This window comes from Melanerpes formicivorus, unplaced genomic scaffold (assembly GCF_026170545.1).
Source record: "Melanerpes formicivorus ecotype bairdi unplaced genomic scaffold, bMelFor1.0.p_v2 SCAF_24, whole genome shotgun sequence".
Classification (NCBI taxonomy): Eukaryota; Metazoa; Chordata; class Aves; order Piciformes; family Picidae; genus Melanerpes; species Melanerpes formicivorus.
Window position 1 is genome coordinate 8239738 of NW_027142376.1, and position 22769 is coordinate 8262506.

The following is a 22769-nucleotide window of genomic DNA, read 5'->3' on the forward strand; positions in this document are numbered from 1 at the left end:
TACTACTCTCCTCCACACGGTCTGGTAAAAGCCTGACTTCCCCATGGAAAAATCAAACTATGTTACTGCTTTGTGACACTCGCCCAGGCTGAGAGAATAGAATCCTTTCTGCGCCCTGCTACTGCACAAGTGGTAAAGAAAAATGAATGAATCAAAAGAACCACGCCAGCAACACATTTCCTCTCAAGAATTAACCTGCTTTGCCCTCTCTATGAACCATTGACCCTTTGGGTTGGGTTTTTTTTAAAGCATCATAGCCAAAAAAAACATGGGATTAGGATAAAGCACTGCTAATGTGTTCCTAAAAATGCTGCATGTTGGCACACAGAATAGCTTCATGTTTGTGGTTGATGTTTTAGCAATGAAAGGAAGGACTTGACTTTTCCAGCATGCAATAAAACTGTTTAAGCCGCTAAAAGAGAATCTCTCTGAGGCATATATGGCATTAAATCACCATTGTCATCATCAAGCACAGCAATTCAGAGAGCATGTCTGAATCTATGCGGGTACCTAAGGCACTGAGATCCATTTTGTTCATAACTACCACATACTCTTCACCCCTCTGTCCCCCCTTTCAAGCAAACCATATTCCTTTGTGAACAGCAGCAGAAGCACTGGGATGGGTAAGTTGTCACTGATGCCAGTAACACAAGATTGGAGTGGCAATACTGGGTCTGACTAAGGAGATGTCTATTTAGGCAAAGACTCCATCTACAAAACCAACCATGAGCAGGTAATGGAGAACCTATCAACACTTCCCTCAGCTGCCCTCCCAACCTCTGACTTCATATCCAGCTGCAGATATAATTTCTAATTTTAGCAATTCTTGAAGCAGTTATCCTGTCTATTCTTGAGCCTATGTACATTTTTTGCACCCCAACATTCCCTTTCAAGGAGTCACTCACACCTACTCTTCCTAAGGAACTGTCACATCCAAGTGCTGGGTTCTGCACATTGGCCACAACAACCCCATGCAGAGCTACAGGCTGGAGTCAGAATGGCTGGAGAGCAGCCAGGCAGAGAGGGACCTGGGGGTACTGGTTGATGGTAGGATGAACATGAGCCTGCAGTGTGCCCAGGCAGCCAAGAGGGCCAATGGCATCCTGGCCTGCATCAGGAAGAGTGTGGCCAGCAGGAGCAGGGAGGTCATTCTGCCCCTGTACACTGCATTGGTTAGGCTGCACCTCGAGTCCTGTGTCCAGTTCTGGGCCCCTCAGTTTAGGAAGGAGGTTGACTTGCTGGAGTGTGTCCAGAGAAGAGCAACAAAGTTGGTGAGGGGTTTGGAACACAAGCCCTGTGAGGAGAGACTGAGGGAGCTGGGGTTGTTTAGCCTGGAGAAGAGGAAACTCAGGGGTGACCTTATCACTCTCTACAACTACCTGAAGGGAGGTTGTAGACAGGTGGAGGTTGGTCTCTTCTCCCAGGCAGCCAGTACCAGAACAAGAGGACACAGTCTCAGGCTGTACCAGGGGAGGTTAAGGTCAGATGTTAGGAAGAAGTTCTATACAGAGAGAGTGATTGCCCATTGGAATGGGCTGCCTGGGGAGGTGGTGGAGTTGCCATCACTGGAGGTGTTCAGGAGGAGACTTGATGGGGTGCTTGGTGCCATGGGTTAGTTGTTTAGGTGGGTTGGATTGGTTGATGGGCTGGACACGATGACCTCGAAGGTCTCTTCCAATCTGGTTTATTCTATGTAAATTCTATGTATGTTACCTTTTGCTTTGGAACTCACTTTTATAAACTTAACTCAATGCTTCCAGCTCTGGAAATCTGAACACCCAATTCCTCACTCCAGTCACTCACAGTTCTGCAGATTTTTAAGCTCACCTTCACTCTTCTTCTCTAGGTTGTTACCAGATACTCTGCTCCCTGATTGGTACCACTTTCTTTTACTGTCACAGAAATAGGTAAGAAATAGTCAAAGAAAGCAAGGGACAATACATCAGTTTCATTACCACATTGGTATTTTAGCTTCACTGGTATGAAAACTTATCACTGCAGTAACTAGGGTTGGAAATTGGCACTTCCCTTTTATACACTGGTGGCTGAAGCACACATCAACAGATCTGCTCACATATCAGCCACACATCTGTCTGTGGCAATTGCCTGCATTGTTCACTCAGCTCCAAAATTTCAGACCAGGGCCTAGCTCAAACACACCTTTTCCTGCAAGTATATTGTTTGAACAAAAAATAACTTGTTTAAGAATAGTAATTCTTCACTGTGTTGATCCTCCAGTGCATTAACATTTTGGCAACATGCACAAGAATCCCCTCTGCTTGGCACTCGTAAAGCTGCACCCAGGGTACTGTGTCCAGTTCTGAGTTCCTTGGTGTTAAGAGCAAAATGAACGTACTAGAAAGAGTCCTGCCAAGGGCCACAAAGATGAAGGGTCCAAAGCACTCTCTCCAGGAAAGGTTGTGAGAGCAGGGACTGTTCAGCCTGAAGAAGATAAGGCTGGGGGGCAACTTATGCACTTTATGTCAATAGCTGAAGGGAGGGTACAAAGAGGACACAGTCCGGCTGTTCCCAGTGATGTCCAGTGGAAGGACCAGAGGCAATGGATACAAACTGAAATGCAGCAAGTTCACCCTGAACATAAGAGATGGTTTATGTAAATATGAGGGTGACTGAGCACTGACCCAGCCTGCTTTAAGGGACTCAGATTGTGCAGGAGGCTTGGGCCAGATGACTTGCAGAGGTCCCTCACAAACTTAACCATTCTGTCATTCTCTGCCTTTGTAGTACAAGGGCTTCCATCTATTTACTTAATGTGTATAATTGTTTAATTCTTTGAACTTCTTTCATTATACAAAAATACTTATTTGTCACTTCCTAGACAGCAGGAACAAGGGAACATGGTCTTAAAGTGCTGTGAACCTCAAAGATTCACAGTGCTAGAGCTCTCTGTAAACACAGCTCTGCCTTGCCTCTTCGAGATGCTCTTGGCTGGGCAGCAAACTGCAGCCCATGTGTAAACCCCTGGTTTTGTTCAGCTTGGCTCTTACATGGCTGTGCATTTTCTTCCCCCAGCCAGCATTAACCACCTAGGGCCAAGGCCATTATTTTTGGCTTCATTTTGCTGTTTCTATTTTTGTTACACCCAATCCTGACGTGCAAGCAATACAACAGATGTACAGGAACTTCAGGTTAGTAAACCACAAAAGATTTTATGCAGAAGTCACTAAAAATCTCTGGGCATGCAAAAGTCATACAATTACCTTGTAAAAAAAAAATAATTCCTCTTTTGAATAGTGCAAGGATTTATACCAAACGTGAACACTCTGCCCTCACACTGTGCCATCGTGAAACAGAAGAATGTAATGAGGCAGTGCAGCCCCAGCTTGGTCCTGCAGAATTGCTGTTCTGCATACTCACAAGGTAAGAACTGCTCTTGCTATTAAATGCAATTAAGGCTACACTGTTTAAACACTGCCAGAGAAAAATATAGGTTCCTATGGCAACATGAGCTCGATTGCTCTGCATATGAGCTATTCGTTCCACTTGTATTATGTGTGTCCAAAAGGTAATTTCAGTCTGGTAATGCTATTAACCAAGCATTTAGAATATAAAGAATGAACACTGGCCAACAGCTTCAACTGCTGCAGGGAGTCTTTCCTTTTCATTTCCCAACATTTTAAACAAAGGAAATAGTCAATGTGCTAGAATTTTCTTCTCACCATCTCCCTCCATACACTCCTTGTTACAAAGAGACAGGATAAATATAACTCGAGGTAGGCATCCTGAGCTGTTTGTTTGTTTTATTGATATTTCTCCACAGGTCTGATTGGAAGCATATTGCTGTGATCCAGAAAGGTGCTATTTTGCTGTGGAGAAAACCACTTGTGTGCTTAAATGATTCCAGAACTCCACAAGAGACTTGGAAATATGGGATAAGTGTATGACCTTCCCAGCACGGAATCACAAACCCTACACAGAGAACCATATAGGCATCCACAAGCAAGTATTCCTCCCAATACATGAGAGAGCATCTCTCTATAAAGCAGGACCTGGAAAGGTGGTGTCTGCAGCATAAGGATGACAGAGCTGTTGGAGTGAGTCCAGAGGAGGGCCACAAAGATGATCCCAGGGCTGGAGCAACTTTGCTATGAGGATAGGCTGAGGGAGCTGGGGGTGTTCAGCCTAGAGAAGACTCCAGGGAGACCTTAGAGCTGCCTTCCAATACCTGAAGGGAGCCTACAGGAAGGCTGGAGAGGGATGTTAAGGGTGTCTAGCAACAGGACAAGGGGGACTCTGAAATAGGCTGCCCAGGGAGGTTGTGGATGCCTCGTCCCCATGGCAGGGAGGCTGGAGTACATGATCTCTTAGGTCCCTTCCAACCTAAGCCATTGTATAAAATTCTGCCCAGCGCAACAAAGCAGCTGCATGCTTGCAGAACCTACCTGCCATCTCTGCAGCCCCACTTTTTCTTCCAACAGCTATACAAGGAATTCCTTTTATGTACAAGTTGCTAGAACTACAATTTCCAGGTGGGTTGCTGCTACAAACACTGAACACCTGTGTCTTCAAATCTCCACATTACACCACTACACCTCGTTGAGGCAATTACTGTGCTACTTGACTTGAAGTTCTCTAAAACTTGGGTTAAGGAAGATTTCAGGTAACTAAAGTGACTTGTTTTCTCCTGTTCCAATACATTTGGCATCCCCTTCCAGCTGCTAGATTTTGTTCTATTTCTGTGTGTTTAAAGTATACCCAAAACCCCCCACTTTTATTTGTTCTCCACAGAGCAAAATCTGCATACTGATAATGAATTCTGACAGCCAACTGTGATCAGCTAAACTGAATAATCCTGAAGCTTACAGCCAAAAAGGGGGTTTTAATTAGGCAGCAAAGTTGACCTGAAAAGCTCAGGAGCCCTCTCCTCCTTCTGTTTTGCTAGAATAAATCCATGCCACAGGCCAACACTAAACTGCTCTGCCTAAATTAGCCATTATAGAATTAGTCACTATCAAAGACACCAGACATTTCCCTTGATTGAAGGGAATTTTAGACAAAGATAATTTCATCTACCCCACTGACAAACATGGCCTCTCAAGAAAGCTGCAGCAGCACACCCAAGGATGGAGCCATCCATAGTGCCAGGGTGCAAAGCAACAGCGAGTCATCTCTGCTGGCAAATAAAGCAGTCAAAGAACATCATCATGTGGGATGTCACTATCAATCATGTCTTCCTATGCTTTGTCATTCTCTGCTTTCTCCTCCAAACCTTGTCCAGTTCTGGGAAGATCCTTTGAGACTGTAACAGGGGAGCTGGATGGAGCATTTCCATGGCAGCTGCAACAGTGTATTACCTCCTATGTCATTAACTCTGGGTCACATTTCCTCTTTTGGCTACAGTAGCACGTCAGGATGTTCAGAAAATTAAACCCCATATCCTTTCATTATTTTATACAGTTGCCACCACTCAGGATGAAGTTGCCCATCCCACGACCATCATCTGGAGTCCTTCCTCTGGGAGGAGCAGCTGACACAAAGTGTTTTGTTACTCAGGTCTTACCACAGTACTTTGCAATCTGGCATTTTTAAACTGACTTTAAAAATACTAAGTTATTAAAGAGCATTAAAAAGGAAAGTAAGCATATTGTAAAAGCCTGCCTGGTTTTCAAGGACAGGCTGGCATACTCCTATTTCTAAATTGGGATTTCATTTACTGAACAATTACTGCTGCTTTCTCTTCCAAAAGACCAAACAGGAGTCATCCTATGACTGCACATTCAGTAAGAGCAAACAACTCTGCAACATGGAACAGAGATCTTGCAGTGTAGCACTCTGCTTAGTAAGAAATCACTGTGGCTTTTTTAACCTGGCAAGAGTGGAACCAGACCAGTGCAAGTACTCTATCAGCAGCTTTAAGATCTGGTATTTAGGAAACTGTGTGCTTTGGATTTGATTGGCTTCATCAAAAAGAGATTTTACTATTCAGGGATTCAAAACAGTACAGGTACTTCCTACAGATGAGACACAGCTGGTCTCTTCTGGAGACCATAAGAACACACTGACCTCACCTGGTACAGATAAAAGACTCTGCTGACAGAGAAGAGTTTAACTGTTCCCTCAACTGAATCAAAATGATTTAATGTGAGATGAAATTAATTTACTTCAGGACAAGAGGCTGTTTTCTACACAACAGGACTATCCTTCACAGAAAGACTTGGCCATTGGAATGTGCTGCCCAGGGATGTGGTGGAGTCACCATCCCTGGAGATGTTCAAAAAAGGACTGGATGTGGCACTTGAAGCTATGGTTTAGTAGTCATGAGGTGTTGGGTGATAGATTGGACTTGATGATCTCTCTTCCAACCTTATTGATTCTATGATTATTCTCTTCCCACAAATTATTACTGGAGGATACCATACCTGCATTTGTACAGAATCAAAACTGATATCAAACTACTATAGCTTTATCATGGAACCCATTGGCTTGTTGCTCTGCAGGCCATTTTAACATGCAGCACATTCAGAAGAGCAGCAAAACTACATCTTCACATGAAACTATATTTGGGGGTGGGGGGGAAGAAAAGGTCATTTAATCATAAACTACTCAATAAATCACCAACTAGAGGATGAATCACAGAAGCCTTCTCTAATCAGATCCTGGGCTGCATCAGGAGAAGTGTGGCCAGCAGGTCGAGGGAGGTGATCCTCCCCCTCTACTCAGCCCTGGTGAGACCCTACCTGGAGTACTGTGTCCAGTTCTGGAGCCCCTATTACAAGAGGGATGTGGAGGTGCTGGAACGTGTCCAGAGAAGGGCCAGAAGGATGATCAGAGGGCTGGAGCACCTCTCCTATGAGGACAGACTGAAGGAGTTGGGGCTGTTCAGTCTGCAGAAGAGAAGGCTCCGAGGTGACCTCATTGTGGCCTTCCAGTATCTGAAGAGGGCCTACAGGAAGGCTGGGGAAGGACTTCTCAGGATCTCAGTTAGTGATAGGACTAGGAGGAATGGAATGAAGCTGGAGGTGGGGAGATTCACGCTGGATGTGAGGAGGAGGTTCTTCACCATGAGTGGTGAAACCCTGGAATGGGTTGTCCAGGGAGGTGGTCGAGACCCCGTCCCTGGAGGTGTTTAAGCCCAGGCTGGATGAGGCTCTGGCCAGCCTGATCTAGTGTGGGGTGTCCGTGCCCATGGCAGGGGGGGTGGAACTAGATGACCCTTGTGGTCCCTTCCAACCCTGAATGATACTATGATACTATGAATTGCACAGCTAAGTCAATGGCCACAGTAGAACCACCCCGCGAAACAAGAATCCAAACACCACTGCTGTCCTTGATGAAATGAACGTTTCCTTTGTTTTCTATCTACCACAAACTTGGAAGACCAAAGCAGTAAATCCCAAACAGCTCTCTCACTTCCCACAACTGTGACAGAAGAAATACTTCAGAGAAGGTAACAAGAGCACCACTGTGTTATTTGCTCCTGAGCAGAAGTTGAGGATTTGGGGACTTACGGAAGTATTTCAAGGTCTCTTCTATCTGCTCGGTTGTTAAGTCAATATTGGCATCGGGGGAAATGAGAGGTGTGTGAAGCCAGTCGTCGTGGTCATAACCATAGATTGTATCTGCTCTTAGCTTATAGTGAGGCAGCTGCTCCTCCAGCAGACTGATGATTTCAACTTCAGGAAGATTGGTACTGTTGCACACATCTGGGAAGAGAAAGAGGACAACCTCTGTTAGTTACTTCAAACTGAGCACTGTACACAGAAGCTAGCAAAGATGGCCCTTGGCCTTGTTATCAGCAAGGCTCTTCTGCATGCAAGGAACGTGGTGAACAGTTTAACAGGTATCACTTGCATAAAATCATCACAAAATAACACATTTACCAGCAGAAAAACACAAGAGCATCATCAAGCCCAACCTCTAAAAGCAAGGGCTCACCTGCTAAAGGTGATATGGACAGCACATGAGCACTGATCCAGACAAGGCAGTTAGAACCTGACTATGGAGAAAGGATTACAGCATAGAGTAATTTGTATTTTTGATGTTCTACTTGCCAGGCTTTTCTTAGCTTGGAAGCTTTACATATCTCCTTCACTTGTCTTTGACAACAGTTTTGTACCAGTGTATTTTCTGCCACTGCTGCTGGCAGATTTTTCTCAAGCAATCCAGTAAAACAGCAAACAGTGCCCCAGTTCACACCTAAGCTGGCTGCAACAACTTTGGGGGCACTTTTTGACACCATCTCGACCTGCCTTTTGTGATCTCAGTCCCTCATGTTCACAAGCATACCCAGTTTGTACACAGCTTTAAAAATGGATCCTGGCAGCCATCAACAGCTGCAAAATAAAAGTTGCGATTAAAGTTGGAGATTTAAATTTAGGACAAGAGGTAGCCGAGAAGTTTTAACACAGAAAAATCACAATGCAACATAAAAAGCTTTTTGACCATGAGGATGGTCAAACCTGGGAATGCAGTGAGACTAGGAAATCTGCTACCTTTGGATGGCCAGGGGCATTCAACTTTAAAAGACCTCCTTTGAGTAGAATTCAGGTGGCCTCCGGAGGCACCCTCCAAACTGTATTATTCTACACTGAAGAATTATTTTGTGTGTGTGTTCATATCCAAAACAAGCACAATATATTCCCCTCTTGTGAAAAATGCCAGCCTGAACTAGGTGGTTTTCTTGGTAACAAGGAAATGTTTGAAACATTCAAACTTTTCAGGTCTTCCTGCTTTTGATTCGTATTTCAAAAGGAACAGTCTGACTTTACAGCTGCTGAGAGAAAGTTTCAGGCAAATAATGTTGTGCAGAGAGGTAAACTGCTTTACTGTACCATAAAATGGAATGCAGAAAAAGCTATCAACACACTTTGAGGATAAAAAGGGAAATCCACCAAAAAAGGTGGATCAAGAGGTCCCACACATGCACTCACACAGAAGAAATGCAGTTTTATCGTGGAAAAGAAATCCACCAGAATGAGAAAGACAGACAGCAAAGAAATAAAAGAATGACCATGGAATACAAGTCAACCAAGACAAAGCACTACAAAAACAATAAATCCCAAGTGTTTCTGAGCATTCAAAAGGCTTAACAACTGGAAAAGACATTACTGAGTAACTGGAAAGGCAACTGATGCTGATGCTATTGTCATGAACTTCTAGGGTAGTTTTAAGGTTCGTATGCCAGCAGGAAACAGAAGCAGGCTCTGATGCAATTACCTGTGCAAAAAACCAGGACACCCTAATTGCACTTGTGTCTGACTACACAGTAGTACATCATTGAAATTACAGCAATATTCTCAGGGTTACAATCATGCAATCTCTACTTCTCCTCCACTCCCTTCTCTGACATGCAGGCACTTGTTAGGAGGTAGCAGACTAACACCAGCCAGCTGCATTTAATAGAAGACCCTAACTGTACTGTCAGATCCTTTCTATTCATAGCTGTGATTAACATTTTAAACATCAACTAAGTTAATAAAGTGCCTAAGAACACTTAAGACATAATTTGTGTTTTATGACTAAGTTAATTGATGTCCACCCAGAACAGGATGCCCAGAGAAATTGTGGAGTCTCCTTCTTTGAAGACATTCAAGCCCCACCTGGATGCATTCCTGTGTGACCTGCCCTGGGTGATCCTGCTCAGGCAGGGGGGTTGGACTGCATGATCTCTGGAAGCCCCTTCCAACCCCTAACATTCTGTGAAAGTTGTTGTATTTCCTCTTGTCCTATGTGGTACCTTCATTGTATTGAATATAAACACTACAGGCCTAAGGACAATTAATTTGTCACTAATAAAATATATATATATGATATTAGTGATAAATTCAGAGAAAAGAACTTAAAGAAAAAAAAAACAGATGGGCAAGAGTTGGAGGTGTGGGGGGAATGAGGAGGAAGCATGACAAAGGAAAAACAAACAAACAAAAGATCCATGGAACAGGCTGTCCAGGAAAGTTGTGGATGCGCCCACCCTGGAGGTGTTCAAGGCCAGGCTGGATAAGGCCTTGAGCAACCTGGTCTAGTGGAAAGTGTCCCTGCCCATGGCAGGGGGTTTGGAGCTACATGATCTATAAGGTCCCTTCCAACCTCAAATATTCTATGAATTTGTATCAAAAAAGCAACTCCACAAATCTCAAAGCCTGGTACCTGCAGGAGCTTTTAGAAACACAGCACAGCACAGCTCATTAATAGTCAGTGCATGGACATGGAACTTTTCGTCTCAGTCTGCCTGAATTTGGGTTCAATCCATCCTCAGTCTTGCTGGTTTCTTTGGTCTGGCTTCAAGCAGAGGCTCCTCTAGAGGTTGAAGGGGTTTCCAGGTTCCTGTGGAAGCTGGCCACAGTAGATGGTGCCACCTGGTGTAGGACATGCCTTATGACCCCAACTCTACACCACAAACCACTGGTCAGTCATGCCTTCACTGCTGTAAATGCAGCAAAAGCACTTCCTCACAGACCCAACTCTCTCCTCAGCTGTGGTCAGAGTCGTGCTCAAGAACAGGCAAGCCCAAACACAAAAGCCAAGGCACAGGGGACCAAAAGGAAACAACCTGGAAATGGCATTGTTCCTGGAGCACTGCACACCAGAGCTGTGGTCCTGCTGGAGTCCATCACCTTGCAAACAGCCCAAAGCAGCTTTGTAGCCCTGAAGTGCATCCTTGGAGAAAAGGGAACCAAGTGCTTCAGAGAAGCAATGTGTCCAGCAGAACACCTACCCCCGGGTAGAACCTTGGGGAAGCTTCGGGCTGCTTGGCAACTTTAAAACACAAGCTTTGCTCTGCAGCTGTATCACCCACCCCGAGAATCTCCCAGGGGACTCCACTGCACCATCAGCCAACAGCCAGTGCTCAGCCCACAGCCAGCAAGGTGCAGTCAATAGACTAGAGTAGAATAAATCAGGTTGGAAGAGACCCTCAAGATCATCGCATCCAACCTATTATCCAACCCACCTGATGAACTAAACCATGCAACCAAGCACCCTGTCAAGCCTCCTCCTAAACACCTCCAGTGATGGTGACTCCACCACCGCCTCAGGCAGCACATCCCAATGGGCAATCACTCCCTCTGTCAAAATACCTTCTCCTTAAAATCTGAACCAAAAGGTCTAAGGAGTCACTCACAGGCAAATTCTTTCATTTCTCACAACAGAACTAAAACATCCTGAGTTGTCACAACCTTCTGAGGCCATGGAGGAATCAGGTAAGAGCACAGTAACAAAAAAAGGAGAGAGACAAGGAAACTCTAGAAAGCAGGAAGAACAGAGAAGTCTGCTGCTTTGCTTTGTGGAGTCACCTATTCCTCTCCCTGGTTTGCAGTCCCATCCCATTGCCCCCACACACACTGCACTAATCCTTGACATATAGCTCTATAAAGTTTAAAACAAACAACCTCTAACAAAAGGAAAATATAAGTTAAAAACGTCTCTGAAGATGACAGGTCACTAAATTATTTGTGGAGGAAAGCACACAATACCTGAAAGTGTCAATACCAGAGCTGGCTCCCTGCTAGGTAAAGAAACAAAGGCTCTCTGCAGAACAGGGCTACCACATGGAGGCTAAAGTCCAGCCACATGTAATGCAAGAAATTAAAGTTCATTGCTGAGGCTATTTCATGCTCCACAGCAGAGAATCCTGACTGCTGGTTTGGCTTCATGCAATGCATGAAGTTTCAAGCTGCACCATGGGAGGTATAGGCTGGATGTTAGGAAGAAACTCTTCCCAGAAAGAGAGATTGGCCTTTGGAATGTGCTGCCCAGGGAGGTGGTGGAGTCACCATCACTGGGAAGTGTTTAAGTAGAGACAGGATGAGGCACTTGGTGCCATAGTTGAGTTCATTAGGTGGTGTTGGGTGATTGTTTGGACTTGATGATCTCGAAGGTCTTTTCCAACCTGGTTAATTCTATTCTATTCTATATATGCACAGACAGCTCAAACTGGAGTCTGTATTCCCTCTCAGAAGCCAGGGATCAGTAAGCATTTGGCAGATATTGTGACACAAACTTCTCTAACACATGTCCCATCCCACAAAGGAGCATTACATTTTCTGCTGTTTGAGCAGCAAGTGTTTTACTTAAAATACTCAGTGGATGCACTACCTCCCCCGTTTCTGAAGTGAAAAGTTGTCCCAGTCCAGTGGGGTGAGAATGTTCTGGAAACCCTTCTGAGAAAGCACTTTATCTAGCTCAACAATCAGCCAAGAGGCCATGACCACAGTAGGATTCTTCTTTTTCAGCAGACCGCATCTTAAAGCTTAATCATATTCCAGGGATGGAAGCAATAAAGATGCATCTCTCTCCAAACACTTTCCCAGCAGATATTTCCTGGCTGCTCAAAGCACCCCAATAGCCTCATTAAATTTGCTGATGACGCCAAGCTGGGGACAGGAGTTGATCTGATGGAGGGTAGAGAGGCTCTGCAGAGGGACCTCGACAGGCTGGACAGATGGGCAGAGTCCAACGGCATGAGATTGAACACATCCAAGTGCCGGGTTCTGCACATTGGCCACAACAACCCCATGCAGAGCTACAGGCTGGGGTCAGAGTGGCTGGAGAGCAGCCAGGCAGAGAGGGACCTGGGGGTGCTGGTTGATGGTAGGCTGAACATGAGCCTGCAGTGTGCCCAGGCAGACAAGAGGGCCAATGGCATCCTGGCCTGCATTAAGAACAGCGCGGCCAGCAGGAGCAGGGAGGTCATTCTGCCCCTGTACACTGCACTGGTTAGGCCACACCTCGAGTACTGTGTCCAGTTCTGGGCCCCTCAGTTTAGGAAGGAGGTTGACTTGCTGGAACAAGTCCAGAGAAGGGCAATGAAGTTGGTGAGGGGTTTGGAACACAAGCCCTATGAGGAGAGGCTGAGGGAGCTGGGGCTGCTTAGCCTGGAGAGGAGGAGACTCAGGGGTGACCTTATTGCTCTCTACAACTACCTGAAGGGAGGTTGTAAACAGGCAGAGGTTGGTCTCTTCTCCCAGGCAGCCAGCAACCAGAACAAGAGGACACAGTCTCAGGCTGCACCAGGGGAAGTTCAGGCTGGAGGTCAGGAGAAAATTTTACAGAGAGAGAGTGATTGCCCATTGGAATGGACTGCCCAGGAAGGTGGTGGAGTCAACATCACTGGAGGTGTTCAGGAGGAGACTTGACAGGGTGCTTGGTGCCATGGGTTAGTTGATTAGGTGGTGTTGGATGATAGGTTGGACGTGAGGATCTTGAAGGTCTCTTCCAACCTGGTTTATTCTATTCTATTCTATTTTCCAAATGCTTTCTGTCCACTTAGACAATCATGGGATGAAGTGTTCAAGAAAAAGAAAAAGGGGAAGTAAGAAACATCAACCCCACAATTTGACTGCTAGCTAGTCTACTGAAGAGGGAACCACTGTCTCCAGAGCTCAGCATATTCCTATTCAATTGCAGTTCTAGCATGCCCAGAATGTGGCTAATGCTAAGTCTCACACACACTGATGCTGAACGCAAGACTGCACATGCACACAAGACACATTTTCATGTGAAGTGTGGGACTAGGGAAGTGTGTGATTTAGGGAAGGGCTGGTGGGAGATGTGATCGTGGGAGGCTGCCTAGGGTGCAGTGACCATGAGATAGTGAAGTTTTCAATATGCAGGGAGCTAGGGAGGAGCACCAACAGAACCTTCACCTTGGGACTTCCGGAGGGCAAACTTCAGCCTGTTTAAGAAACTTATTTGTAAAGTCCCCTGGGTACCAGCCCTCATGAACCAAGGGGTTCAGGAGGGTTGGACCTACTTCAAACAGGAGCTCTTGAAGGCACAGGAACTGACAGTTCCTACGTGCCGAAAGGCAAGCCGGCGGGGAAGGCTCTGGGCCTGGATGAGCAAGCAGCTCCTGGAGGATTTAAGGGGGAAGAGGAGGCTGTATCACCTTTGGAAGGAGGGGAAGGCTTCTCGAGGTATGTTCAAGGAAGTTGTTAGATTATGTAGGAATAAAATTAGAGAGGCAAAGGCCCAGCTGGAACTGAAGCTGAACACCTCTGTCAAAGACAATAAAAAGCATTTTTACAAATATATTAACAATAATAAGAAGGGCAGGAAGAACCTGCACTCCCTGTTGGACCTGGAGGGGAACATGGTGACTGAAGATGAGGAGAAGGCTGAGGTCCTGAACACCTTCTTTGCCTCAATGTTTAACAGCAAGGCAGGAGTTCAGGACGAGTGGCCTCCTGAGCTGGGCGATGGGGTCAGGGAGCAGTGTAATGCCCCGGAAATCCATGAGGAATTAGTTCAGGACCTGCTGAGCTACTTGGACACTCACAAGTCCATGGGACCGGATGGGATCCATCCTAGGGTGCTGAGAGAGCTGGCAGATGAGCTGGCCAAGCTGCTCTCCATCACTTTCCTCCAGTCCTGGCTCACCGGTGAGGTCCCAGGTGACTGGAAACTGGCCAACGTGGTCCCCATCCATAAGAAAGGTTGGATGGAGGAACCTGGAAACTCCAGGCCAGTCAGCCTGACCTCAGTGCCAGGGAAAGTGATGGAGCAGATTATCCTGGCAGCAATAACTGCGCACCTGAAGGATGGCCAAGGGCTCAGGTCCAGCCAACATGGATTTAGGAAGGGCAGGTCCTGCCTCTCCAACCTGATCTCCTATGATCAGGTGACCCGTCTGGTGGGCGTTGGGAGGCCTGTGGATGTGGTCTACCTGGACTTCAGCAAGGCCTTTGACACCGTCCCCCACAGCAAACTGCTAGCTAAGCTGTCAGCTCGTGGCTTGGACCACTACACTCTGTGCTGGGTTAGGAACTGGCTGGGGGGCTGAGCCCAGAGAGTGGTGGTGAACGGTGCCACATCCAGCTGGCGGCCAGTCACCAGTGGTGTCCCCCAGGGATCAGTGCTGGGCCCCATCCTCTTTAACATCTTCATTGATGATCTGGATGAGGGGGTCGAGTCAGTCAGCAAGTTTGCAGATGACACCAAGTTAGGAGCAGATGTTAGTCGGTTAGAGGGTGGAAAGGCTCTGCAGAGGGACCTCGACCAACTGGACAGATGGGCAGAATCCAGTGGGATGGCATTCAACAAGTCCAAGCGCCAAGTGCTGCACTTTGGCCACAACAACCCCATGCAGAGCTACAGGCTGGGGTCAGAGTGGCTGGAGAGCTCCCAAACAGAGAGGGACCTGGGGGTGCTGATCAACAGCCACCTAAACATGAGCCAGCAGTGTGCCCAGGGGGCCAAGAGGGCCAATGGCATCCTGGCCTGCATTAGGAATAGTGTGGCCAGCAGGAGCAGGGAAGTCATTGTGCCCCTGTACTCTGCATTGGTTAGGCCACACCTTGAGTCCTGTGTCCAGTTCTGGGCCCCTCAGTTTAAGAAGGACATCGAAACACTTGAACGTGTCCAGAGAAGGGCAACAAGGCTGGGGAGAAGCCTTGAGCACAGCCCTGTGAGGAGAGGCTGAGGGAGCTGGGATTGTTTATCCTGGAGAAGAGGAGGCTCAGGGGTGACCTCATTGCCCTCTACAACTACCTGAAAGGTGGTTGTAGCCAGGAAGGGGTTGGTCTCTTCTCCCAGGCAACCAGCACCAGAACAAGGGGACACAGTCTCAAGCTGTGCCAGGGGAGGTTTAGACTCGAGGTGAGGAGGAAGTTCTTCACCGAGCGAGTCATTCGTCATTGGAATGGGTTGCCCAGGGAGGTGGTGGAGTCACCGTCCCTGGAGGTGTTCAAGAGGAGATTGGACGTGGCACTTGGTGCCATGGTCTAGTCGTGAGGTCTGTGTTGATAGGTTGGACTCAATGATCCTCGAGGTCTCTTCCCACCTTAGTTATACTGTGATACTGTGATTAGCTGTTCCTTCTGTTCTGCCACAGCAGACATTGGCCAAGCCTGTCTGTGAGGTGGACAAGCCATGGACCTCTTCTCCCATGTAAGCTACTGGGCTCAGCCTCTATTAGCATTTTTTGGGTGCATAAAGCCCTACCAATGCCTGCTCAGTAGGAAATCTTGTTTCTGTCTGGCAATTCAAAGCATATTGGAGATGTAAGGTAGGAAAAAAACATGGCTTACCCAAACACCCTAAATAAAGATTGGGATAAAGTTGTGAATGCCAAAGCTGACACAGAAAACCATTTGCAAATGCAGTTCCCGTGTCAGAAATGTCTTTTTTTTTCTTAGTAGGTTAAAGCCTCTCTGCTGTAGTTTCACAGAATGTTAGGGTCTGGAAGGGACCTTGAAAGATCACCCAGTCCAACCCCCCTGCCAGAGCAGGGCCACCCGTACCAGATCACACAGGAACACATCCAGGTGGGTTTCGAATATCTCCAGTGAGGGGGACTCTGCAACACCCCTGGGCAGCCTGGTGCAGTGTTCTTTCACCCTCACAGGGAAAAGATTTTGCCTCCTATTCACAGGGAATTTCCTATGCCTCAGCTTCCACCATTGCCCCTTGTACTCTCATTGGGCATCACCAAGCACAACCTGACTCCATCCTCTTGGCTCTCGCTCTTTATGTCTTTATCAACAGGAATGAGGTCACCCCTTAGTCTCCTCTTCTCCAAGCTACAGAGCCCTCAGCTCCCTCAGTCTCTCCTCATAAGGAAGACGTTCCACTCCCTTAATCATTTTTGTAGCTCTGTGATGGACTCTTTCAAGCAATTCCCTGAGGGGCCCAGAACTGAACACAATACTCCAGAGGCAGCCTCACTAGGGCAGAGTAGAGAGTAAGAACAACCTCTCTCAACCTACTAACCACAACCTTTCTAATACACTTCAGAATGCCATCGCCTTCTTGGCCACAAGAACACATTGCTGGCTCATCCTACACAAGCATTTCTGCTGGGTATGAAAGGCAAGACAGAGACTGGTGATAAGAGGCCATTAAACTCTTCAGTCCCTGCCGTACATTCCGCTATCAATTTCCATGAACTTTGGTATGAAAATGTTTCTCCCAATAGATAAATGCAGCCATACTCATGCTTTTGTTTTTACATGAAACAGAAAATAAAAGGAAACTCCACCACCCTAGCTGTTCCTCTAGAGCAAGAACAAAAGGGATTCATGTATCAAATGCATGCTGGCAACGCACTGCTCAGCAGCAGTAAGAACAAACACATTCATTAACCATTTGGATCTTCCAGCTGCCAAGACAGACTGAGAATGTCTCAAAACCCCATTGATAGATCACCAAGCACAGAAGCCCCTGAAAAGCAATTGTCCTGTTTTATCTTGTTGTTCAGCCCAGCTACAAAATGTGCCAGCTGAACAATGGCTGGCAATGAAGCTTTGGAATCACAAGCAGAACATAAGAACTAATTCCTATCAAGCTCACTCTTTACAGGTGCTGACCTCCAAGATGAAATTTGTTTCATGAGGGCGACAAACATGTCTATTGAGGGACAAAGGTAAAGCTGCACTCAGCATGTGAGGGAGATAAATGTGGAATAAAACAAACAAACCAGTAATCAAACATAGCTTTTATGGAATAAAAGTCTTTTCACATATTTCAACAGACAGTAATCAAATGCAGCTTTTTCGTCTTCCAGTACTGCTCAAGTGCACAGCAACCAGAGAACAAAACCCACAAAACTAAAAACCGCCCCCAAAATTCCACCAGGCACTTGCCTGCAGTTCTTCCTCCAAAGAACATACCCAGACACTGCTGAACACTTACTGCTGTCAGGCATCCCCATGCATTTAGGAACAATGAGTGCTTCCCACAAGGGAAACAGAAAAACAAATATTTGGATGTCCCACTAGACTGCAGCAATCTCTGCAGTTGCTTTCACAGTGACCCCAGAACTGACAGCTTCCACTGAAAAACAGAGATCATACTGGGAAGAAGAGTGTAAGTAAGAAGGCTGCATAAAGAGCATAGCAGTAGCAGGGTAATCCTGCTTGAGGGAAAAAAAACCAAACAAGCCAACCCCACTAAAACATAGAAAGATAATCCCTGAAAGGACAAACAAAAGTATGCCTGGGCTACAGACTAAGAAGGTAGCACAACAATGTGTCACAGGGGAGGAATCAGGAAAATCATTAAGTTGTTGGCTAAAAGCTGGGAAACAACTCATGTGAGGCGTGGAGGGGAGTGGGGGGATGTGCCTAAAAAGGAGAAGCTGTGCAAAGTTGACTGGGAATCTAAAAGCCAGCCAGAAAATTCAAACAGAGGCAGTGATGCAGCAGGCATAGAGAGCAAGATCATTTTCTTAAAGCACGCTAGACAGAAGTGAAGTCAGCCTTGCAGAATAGCTCTAGTCATGCTGAGGGAGACAGCTCATGTTAATGGGACCAGCACTTCTGGCAGAGAAAGAATGAGTGCTCAGAATGTGGCAAGAGCTGCTTATAGGACATGGCAGGAAAGAGGAGAGAGAAGAAACCAGAACTACATCAGGTTCACAGGGTAGGACTGGTAACAGCAGAAAATGGACCCAGGCAAGAGCCCACATTCTCAAGGTTTTATTTAAAAGAGAAATTAAAGTGGTGAGAGGAGCAGGCTGGAGAGTGAAAACAGAGGTTTTCCAAAACCATGGAGTGGGGGAACAGAGAAGAGAAACAACTGGGATGGAAATTCTGTAGGCCCCATATGTGCCTGTTGAAATGAAGTGACTAGAGATAAAAATGGTCAGAAACATATGGGTTATTGGTAGGATCAGTCATCAAGACTGGCTGAGGTTGCCATGAAGAGCAGCAACATTTGGTGGAAGAGAACAGAAGCTCTGTTTCATATGAGAACATAACTGATGTTAATCGGAGGTGTCCCTGCAGAGGGGTTGGACAAGATGGTCTCTGAGAGTCCCTTCCAACCCAATGCAATCTGTAAAGCTTGAATTAGGGTGAAGGCAGGATGAAAATGCAGAGAAAACATTCTGCACCCAAGTGTCTTTGCTACTGGTAGAATGTGTAAGAGTTGAGAGAAAGAGAAAAATCAGTTTCCAGTAATGTCTCCCCATTACTGCAGTCAGTGCAGCAAGGCAGAAGTTATACCACCTGCAAGGTCAAACAATCTCTTCTCAGAGATACCTCCCAGCTGAGTGAAAAAGGGATTCTGTGATTGGACCCATCCACATGCACTGAGAAACAGTACTTAGTATAATGAACAAATGAATCATGCAAACTAATGAAGGCAATTTAAATCACAGTCCACTCATTCTTTCCTGTCTCAGAGCATGAAGAAGGAAAGCTCCATGGCACATCAAGCAGCCAGATCTTGATTTACAAACTGTCTCGTGCCAAAAGCACTGCAAATAACCAATCTTCAGACATGAGAAAGCAGGCTGCAAGTTAACTTGCTGAAGATGGCTAATGACACTGTTATGCACATTTTCAGGGAAACAAAGAAAACAACACAACCCTTCTGACAGCCAAACATCTGTCACAAGAGTACATCTACACTCCAGTGGGATTCCAGACTTCCATCCCCACTGTACTCTCCATTTCCAGAAGGGCAGGATTTGCCTGACAGCAGCTGACAGACAACGAAGAAAGGCAATCAGACTACGAGGCTTTGCTAAAGCTCAAGATTGGGACTGAGTGACTTGGTGATGCTTTATCATGTCAAGATTACAGCCCTTCCTGTTTTGCAAAGGTTGGGATGAAGGATAGAGAAGGAAGCTCCCAACTCCAACCGCTGTTTGCATCAGCACCTGACTGGAAGTGTCCGGGTCTGCAGCACAATTACAGTAAAGACAGACAGACACCTTTGAAAGAACTTCAGCTCCTGGTCTAGCCCAAGGAACACTAGATGGTGCTACATCCATATTCCCACCTCTACACCAGCAGATGAACAGCAGCAACAGGAAAAAAGTTCAAACAGAAAAAAATTAAGTGGGACAAGATAGGTGCCCCACACAATCTTGAGGAATCACAGAATGGTTTGAGTTGGCAAAGATCTTAAGGATCCTCAGTCCAATTTCCCTACTGTGGGCAAAGACATCTCAAAGCCCCATCCAACCTTGCCTTCAACACTTCAGAAAGATGAGGCATCCTCAACTTTCCTGGACAACCTATTCCAGTACTTCACCACTCTAGTGAGTCTCCAGTACAGTTCCTAGTCTACCTACCAAGCACACATCTACATGGCAGTCAAAAGAGTGACCTGTTTATAAACTAGCCAGCTGAAGAGCTCTAGGACTATAAATACAAGAGAAGAGGATGAAGAGGAACATTCTGTTAACAGAACATTCATTTCACATCAAAGCATACCTGACTGAAAGGGACTTCAGTGCTAATCCTGCTGCTTGTCTTCTCAAGGGCTCTGGGATGGACTTGCAGAGGATTCTCCCCTTCTTTCTACTTTGTTTTTTGTTCAGAATATCAACCCTGAGTAACCACACTGCAGCTGGGCTAAGCTAAGGTGTACTACAGAGCTGTCTGTTGGTGTTCTGTCACCTACAGACAATTCGAGAAATGGCTGCAAGTAACTCAGGAGGAAAGTATCTGGCAGCCAATTAAAATGGCCCTCATCTATTTTTCCCAGCCCTATCATTTCTCCCTCCAGAAAACTCAGCTGACTCCTCAAATATTCCCAAAAGAACTTGGAACTGACAAGGTCACTGTAAGCTAAAAGAAGCCTCAGAGCTCAGCCAACAAACCATGCACTTGGAATGGAAACTGTCTGTCACTTCATGGCTGTATCCATGACTAAAAGAAGTTCCACTGATTATTCAACCACCAAAAAACACTGGATCAGCTGACTACATCACTAAGAACCTCATTCTACCTAAAATTCTCTACTTCAACACACATTCATTTGTATAAAAAGGCATTTATGCTTTCCTACAAGCATGCAGAAGAAGCTCTTCCTTACACGTTAACTTCTGTAGGCCCAGAACTACTGTGACAAAAACGCAGGGGTTTTGAAAAGCAAAAAGGCAACAGATGATGTTAGATCCCTTTTCTCTCATCCTCTTCCCTCACAAAGCAATTCTTAACACAAAAATCTCAATTATGTTGAACATTATGACAGCCATTCTATATTTTTAAGCTGCAGGATTTCCTTCCCCTCTTCCCTGACTTTCTGTTGGTTTATTTTCCAAACGGACTTCAAAACTGTTCAGCTTCCCAAGCACATAGTTACAGCATCCTAGTTTCACAGCTCTCATCACTTGAGCCTATTTGCAAGAGCCTTGAACCTTGCAGAGTGCTTTCATTGAAACTCAGGTGGACTGCTTCTTAAACAAGAGAAGAAGAATTGTGCATAAGAGCAGCAGCACTGTCCACGAACCAGACACCTCACCAGCAGCTGAAGAACAGAACCTGAACCAAACATGCCCACAGCCTTGCCAAACCAAAAGCTTTGACTGCTTACCTGTAATGGTGCAGGCATCTCTGTACTCTCTGTAGTCTGGCACATCATCTTCCACTGCTTCACTCACATAGTGCTCTTCGTGAATGCCTGTCTGACAGGCTAGGACTGCATGGCTCGACAGCTCTGAGGGAGGCACAGTGGCGGCCAAAGTGCAGTCGTGCAAAGCTGTGGCGTCCAGCTTGGCAGGTTTCACAGGGTTGTACAAAGTGCCATCAGGGGGACCAGCACTGGAGACTGGGGCTGGCTGGCAGAAACACAGCTCCTCCTCTTTGTTAGAGTTGGCTTCAAGAAGTCTGCAAAACCCAAAAGAAACAAATGTTCAATTCAAGCCATTCCAAACAGCATAAATCAGAACAGGTAATTCTACCTTCAACTTCACCTGACAAATTCAAATACTAAACTCCAAACACTTTTCACATGGCAGCTGCCTCTCTTTGCACCTTGCACCATGTCAGGTAGGAGAGTGCTATTCCTTGCACACTGTTATTTACCAATGGCTACTTAAACAGCCATTGTTTTTGTCCTAATCCGTTTTGAAGTAAGCACTGCCCATCCACCTTGGCTCACTCACCAGCTGGCTTCCTCTCATGTCAGACTGCACATCACTGCTTGATTTACTGATACTTTAATATGTAATTTAATAATTATTTCAAAGTGACTGATAGCAAACAATTCAGAAATTGCTGGGAGGTTATCCTATAGCCCTGACAGGCTTCCTTCTGCACTGGGCCACTTCACACAGCTCAGCCCTTCACTGCCAGCTAGCACCTTGGACCCCTTTAGAGAGCAGACATGAAACAAAACTCAGGGTGCACCAAGTTAAAGGTGTGTCCCCTTACTGCTGCTCCCAAGTGCTTCAGTCTCAAAAAGGCAACAAAGTCCCTCAAAGATAGATCCTGATGCCCCCAGCAATATTGAACTGGCTAGAGAAGGAATGAAGAGCAGCATCTTCCTCCAAAAACTTCAGCAGAGCTTTTGGATATGGGGCTAAAGGCAGTGCAATAACTGGTGGTATGCACCATGCCACTGATAACTTGGTGTTTACACTGAAATCAGACTGGGAAATGGATGGGCAACATGAACTCGGGGGAAGGGGGGGATGGAAACAACACCCTCATACAGGAAATGGCATTTCAGTACCTTTTCCTCAGTTACACATTTGGATTTCTGCATGGATCACCTCACCTGGAAGCAGTTCTCACAGTCAGAGGCTCAGAAACTGTACTCAGCTACAGGGACAGATGAAGTCAAGTGCTAAGTTTCTGATACCACACCACTCTCATTCAAATGGTTCTCTACTGTAGCAGCTGCAGCAAGAGAGTCCCACTCAAGTGCTTTAAGAGTAAACCTTAGGGTTCCCCTGCAGAGCATCCATCATCCCTCTGCTATCACAGCATATACCAAAACCAATCACCTGGTCACTTGTACAGATTACTCTTAAAATGGCCCCTTTAAGTGGTTCTTAAGGAATAACAACAGGGAGATAACTGCTACTAGAAATTAGTTGTTCAGATGAAGTTGCAATCGAAGTGCAAATCTTCCTT

The 22769-nt window shown here is 46.0% G+C and overlaps 1 protein-coding gene across 7 annotated transcripts in view; it reads right to left on the reverse strand.

Annotated features, from left to right (window-relative positions):
* The window catches only part of TRAK1 (trafficking kinesin protein 1), a 129038-nt gene that overhangs the window by 55842 nt on the left and 50427 nt on the right, over window positions 1-22769 (reverse strand). For all 7 annotated transcript variants that reach the window (XM_068152793.1, XM_068152789.1, XM_068152791.1 and 4 more), the window contains exons 2-3: window positions 21226-21518; window positions 7470-7664 (exon numbers count right to left, since the gene is read on the reverse strand). Coding sequence is in view for 6 of the 7 variants with exons in the window: in XM_068152789.1 (XP_068008890.1) it covers window positions 7470-7664; window positions 21226-21518 (488 nt within the window). In the remaining variant the exon portion in view is untranslated. The remainder of the gene's footprint in view (window positions 1-7469; window positions 7665-21225; window positions 21519-22769) is intronic.